The 6,000-nt window shown below is 41.5% G+C and overlaps 1 protein-coding gene across 1 annotated transcript in view; it reads right to left on the bottom strand.

The window, feature by feature from the left end:
- Positions 1 to 3,263: 3,263 nt before the first annotated feature.
- Positions 3,264 to 6,000, bottom strand: part of LOC142488385 (uncharacterized) — an 86,472-nt gene continuing 83,735 nt past the window's right edge. Inside the window, exon 5 of the mRNA XM_075588855.1 lies at positions 3,264 to 5,724. Coding sequence (XP_075444970.1) covers positions 3,956 to 5,724 — 1,769 coding nt within the window. The 3' untranslated portion in view covers positions 3,264 to 3,955. The remainder of the gene's footprint in view (positions 5,725 to 6,000) is intronic.

Raw genomic sequence — 6,000 nt, 5'->3', positions numbered from 1 at the left:
GGATGGAGGGGAGAGGGAAATGAAACAGAAAACGAACTAAATACAATAGAAGATGAAACAAGGGGTTTTGGAGGTAGAATATTGGCAAGTGCGAGTTTGACAAGCAGTGAGACACCAATAGTACATAGAGATAATACTAGAAAACTTCTAAAGACTAAACCAAGTTGGCGCAGAAAGGAGGAGCAGATAAGATAATAGCACAGTCTGACAAAAAAAAATGAAATGCATGCTTGCTAATGCAAGAAGCCTGACAGATTAAATGGGGGAGCTTGAATTAATAGCTGCAAGGGAGCAGTATGATATCATAGGCATTACTGAAACATGGTGGGATGAAACTCATGACTGGTCAGTAAATTTAGAGGGTTATTCCCTTTTTCTGAAAGATCAAGCAAATAGAAGAGCTCGGAATGCCTTTATTCCATGCACAATTTGTGAGTGCATTCATTTTATTTTACTCTCTCAAAGTATTTGATGTAATTATACTATGTTGGTACTGTGTCTCATCACTTGCATGTTTAAATACCTTGGATAAATGTCCTGATCCCTCATATACCTTCACGTGAACAACTACCATCTATTCTGATTCAAATATGTTGAAAAGGGCTACAAATGTGTGAGTGCATCTGATGCTAGTTACTGGTCTCTCTGAAAATTGTAGATTTCTGTGTTGCACTATTTTGTGTGATTTTCTTTTACATATCTCGAAACCTGCGCTCCTGTTCTGTTCAAAATTTCTATTATAAGCATAACTCTAGTTCTAGCTGTAACGCTAATTCTATCTCTAACCACATTTCCAATTCTAACTTTGTTTCTAATTCATGTGACTTTAAACCCAATTCTAGCCTAATTTTTTTTTTAACCCTTTATCTTATAACATTAGCTCTGACCCAAACCTAACTGTAGCTCCTACTCCTAGGGTAATCGTTTGATCTTGGAGGATGTCACCCCCGCCTGAGCCTCACAAGACACAGGAGGGCTTTTACCCCTTGTCACATAGGTGCTATGTGGGTCCTCATTCCAATGGGTCTGCAGACTCATGTAGATCTTGCAGTCATCCATTATGTTTTATTCATGGAAGAAATGCAACATTAGCTGTGTTACGTTGATGCATGTGTCCCTTGGGCTCTTAGAAGTTATCCATACTTTGTCCAGGGAGACAAATGGCTTCAACCCTTTGTGAGTTCTCTGATGTAGGAGGTGTCTTACCTTTTGGCTAAATTGATCCCACAGTCTACTGAAGACAAAGGCTTCTACTCTGTGTGGACCAGTGGGTGTGTAGTTGCTCCAATTATGTTAGAAGCTTTTCCCACCGCGTATACAAGCAAAAAGCTCCTCTTGTGTGTGCTAATGCTAGTACCTGGTAATGTAATCTTTATGTTCCAACATTGTATACATAGGGGAGAATCCTTAGTGCGTAAGGAGGCTCCACTTCATCTTAAAGTATTTCCCTCCCAACCTCCACACATACAGGGGGAAAAGGAGAATTAAATAAAACAGTAGGTAGTATGATACTTTTATTGTAACAAGGATGGTTTACAATACGCAAACGTTTGAACGTTACAGGGTATCTTTAGGTGTGCCAGTGTAAGACAAATCTTGTGAGGGTTGAAAGGTTGTATACTGTGCATATTATTGGTCCAATGAAAATATCCTAGAGTGTGGATTGGGGTGAGCTCCCAAAAAATTGGCATGTGCTGCAGAGTTACAAAGTCCCAAAATTAGTGAAACATCAATATTTTGCCCAAAACATCTGGACACTTAGGAGTGAGACTTGATAAAACAAACAATCCGAAGCTAAATCTAACAAATAAACCCCTATTGAGGGAAATGGGCTAGCGATCAATAATGAGTCAAACAGGGATGACTAGTGGGGGTCTCTCAACCGGCGCCAGACCCCTGCTGATGTGGATGGCCAATACACCTGGGGTAGCTCCGTAAGGGAAGTAGTAAATCACTTACGAATTCTCATAACTCCGTCCGGTTTGGCAAGCTGTCTGAAGAAAAAACCTCTCTGTGGAAAGAGAAAATCGGCAGGCACTGCTGGACAAAAAAAAAAAGAAAGGCTGGACCGTGGTAATGCAATTTTTTTAAATATATTTATTAAATCATGGACAAAAAAAAAGGAATAGAATCCCCCTGCTACACTAACGCGTTTCACCCCTATGGGGCTTTGCCAGAGTTGACAAAGCCCCATAGTGGGTGAAACGCGTTAGAGTGTAGAAGGGGGGGTTCTATTCCCTTTTTTTGTCCATGATTTAATAAATATATAAAAAAAAATTGCATTACCGCGGTCCAGCCTTTCTTTTTTTGTCCAGCAGTGCCTGCCGATTTTCTCTCTCCACAGAGAGGTTTTTTCTTCAATGAAAATATCCAACTACAGTACTTTTTTCTTGTGACTGGATATACACATCTGCACCCTGCAGCAGACTCCCCGGGAAGCTTTGGCACGCACTGACAATGTTCTCTCTGATTTTGTTAGAAGGTACGGATCCGGGAAACGAAAGAACCAACACACAGACAGTGTTTCAATCCTTCCGCCTCAATTTATTAAGCATAGGGTTATGATTTTTATACAGGGAAACAGAGGGGTTTGGTTAGAGGCGTAACATAGGTGTAACCTGGGTGTGGCTTGGATTAGAGGCGTGATTTAGGGGCAGGACATATTAGTGACATGATTTTGGGACGTGATTCTCCCAATACAGGCACTGTCTGAATACATAGCTTATTCATTGTCTTATCAAAAGAAACCTTGAGTCTCTAGCAACTAAGTTATACGATTTGGCTCTTTCAGAAAACCAGTCTATTTTATATTGACTAAAACAGCAGGAAATTGACAATACAAAAAGTATCTGAGCAAAATCCTGAGCTAGGAGGAAATGTATTTTGGCAGAAGCTGAATACATTAGAAATTATCTCAGCAAAAGACCGACTACAGAATCTTAACTGGTTATGAACAGACAAAATGGATGGCTTAACACAAGTGCAGATTCTGGCCTGACCTACTGGTCCTAACAGGTGTGACAGGAAGTCTCCCATATTACTGAAATCTTTCTGACCAAGCATATGATTTCTCCCCTGTGTTAATTCTCTAGTGTGTCAGGAGGTCACACTGTGTACTGAATTATTTCCAACACTCTGAGCAAGGGTTGGACAATAACAAAAAAAAAAAACTTCCCACAATAACAATATTAAGTAATTTATTGTGATAACAATATTCATCAAGATATTAACACCCAATAGAAAACAAAAAAGCAAAAAAGTCGTCAAAATGTTCAAGGTAATTTATTGCAAACCATATTTCTTATACAAATGCATTTCATTCTAACCTTGTAAAAAAGCAAATACATTTTAGTATATTTTAATTTGAAGAATTAAACATTTTTGAATGAAAATAATTTGACATTAAACTACACCCACACTAAGGTCCCTTTTCTTCCCCATTTACAATTACCCTCTTCTCCTGTACCCATTAATGGGGCATAGAGAGGTGTGGATTAATGGGCATGGGGAAGGAGGGGGTCAAGAGGCATGGGTGAGAGATGAACGAAATGCTGGGGAGGAGAGGAAGATTTGAGTCATGGTGGAAGGGGTAAGAGGCATGGCAGAGGGAAGTGGTTAATAGGGAGGGGTGAGATTACCAACAGGAGGATTCCTTATAGCTGCAGCATGTGAAAGTCATGGAGCTTCCAGTTCTGCTCCCGCTCTCTCTACCAGACCCACACTCAGTCCTCTCTCTGACACAGTCCCCACCCCCACCCTGCAGCTGCTGATAGGATGCGATGGAAAGAAATAATGGTAAGTATTGAGTAACCAGCCATTTTTTTATTACTGCAGTAATACTACTGTATGCTACCGGTATATTGCCCAAACTACTCTGAACAATCAAATGTTTTACCTCATGTATGAATCCCAGTGTGTAAGGCGGCTGATCCTGTGTGAAAAAGCTTTCCCCACACTATGTACATGGAAATTGTTCCTCCCGTGTATGAATCTTGTCGTGTGAGAGGAGGTGGCCCTTTTGAGAAAAGCTTTTCCCACACACTGCACATGTGAATGGTTTCTCCCCTGTATGGCTCATCTGGTGTATGCGGAGACTGCCCTTAGCTATGAATTGTTTCCCACACACTGCACATATGAATGATTTCTCCCCTGTATGGCTCATCTGGTGTATGCGGAGACTGCTTTTAGCTATGAATTGTTTCCCACACTCTGAACATGTGAATGGTTTCTCCCCTGTATGAATCATCTGGTGCCTGAGGAGGTTGTTCTTCATACTGAATTGTTTCCCACATTCTGAACATGTGAATGGTTTCTCCCTTGTATGAATCATCTGGTGGCTGAGGAGGCTGTTCTTAATACTGAATTGTTTCCCACATTCTGAACATGTGAATGGTTTCTCCCTTGTATGAATCATCTGGTGCCTGAGGAGGTTGGTCTTAATACTGAATTGTTTCCCACATTCTGAACATGTGCATGGTTTTTCTCCTGTATGAATCATCTTGTGTCTGAGGAGGTTGCTCTTAATACTGAATTGTTTCCCACACTCTGTACATGTGAATGGTTTCTCCCCTGTATGAATCCGCTCATGGATGAGGAGCTCCATCTTCCCAGAAAAGCTTTTACTACACTCTGTACATGTGAATGGTTTCTCCCCTGTATGAATCCTCTGGTGCACGAGGAGTCTGTTCTTCCTACTGAATTGTTTCCCACACTCTGTACATGTGAATGGTTTCGCCCCTGTATGAATCAACTCATGTTGGAGGAGGCCCTCCTTGTGAGAAAAGCTTTTACTACACTCAGTACATGTAAATGGTTTCTCCCCTGTATGAATCCTCTGGTGCACGAGGAGTCTGCTCTTCGTATTGCATTGTTTCCCACACTCTGTACATGTGAATAGTTTCTCTCCTGTATGAATCCTCTGGTGCCCGAGGAGACGGCTCTTTTTACGGAATTTTTCCCCACACTCTGTACATGTGAATGGTTTCTCCCCTGTATGAATCAACTCATGTTGGAGGAGGCCCTCCTTCCGAGAAAAGCTTTTACTACACTCTGTACATGTGAATGGTTTCACCCCTGTATGAATTCTCTGGTGTCTGAGGAGGTTGTTCTCAATACTGAATTGTTTCCCACACTCTGTACATGTGAATAGTTTCTCTCCTGCATGAATTCTCTGGTGTATGAAGAGACTGCTCTGAATTGTGAATTTTTTCCCACACTCTGTACATGTGAATGGTTTCTCCCCTGTATGAATCCTCTGATGATTGAATAGGCTCCTCTTGGCACTTAACTGTTTCCCACACACTGTACAAGTAAAAGGATTCACTGCTGTCTGAATCACCTGTTGTGAAAGAAGTTTCCCCTTCAGTGAGAAACTGCTCCCACCATCTGTACATGTAAAGGTTTGCTCTCTAGTGGGGACACAAAGGTGTGTGAGCAGGTCCCTGTCCAGTGAGAAGCTTTTGCCACACTCACAACAAGAAAAAGGCTGAGCACCACGGCTTCTTCTTAAATCTCTCTCAAACCTTTTGCTGGACCCAAATTTAGAGTCAGTCTGTGCTGTGTGCTGTACAAGGTCTGTAAAGTCACAACCATGTGGCACTTGTTCCTTGTACATGTCCAAAATGTGGCAGGAATCATTGTTTTTTGCAACTTCTGGGCTGCGAGGAGTCAGCCGGCTTCTGGATGCATCAGAGCTCAAGTTCTGTTCCTCATTCAGGCCGTTCTCTAATAGAAGTAAACAAAAAAAAAAAAGACAGGCAGAGTGGGAGTGGTTAGTTAATTGCTAACCTAACACACCTGCAGTGGGTGTGGTTAGTTAATTGCTAACCTAACACACCTGGAGGGTGCCCTTATTTAAACAGAGGCTTCTATCGAATTCTGAGCTTGCAAATACTGATCTGTGTGGGTGAATTAAGTGCTGGTTGTTTGAAGTGTACAGTTAGATCCAGAAGCAGTTTGAACAAGGTAGAGTATATTTGAGAACAGTTTATTGTTAATACT

The sequence above is a fragment of the Ascaphus truei genome, chromosome 2 (assembly GCF_040206685.1).
Source record: "Ascaphus truei isolate aAscTru1 chromosome 2, aAscTru1.hap1, whole genome shotgun sequence".
Lineage (NCBI taxonomy): Eukaryota > Metazoa > Chordata > Amphibia > Anura > Ascaphidae > Ascaphus > Ascaphus truei.
This window is presented reverse-complemented; position numbering and strand designations above follow the sequence as displayed.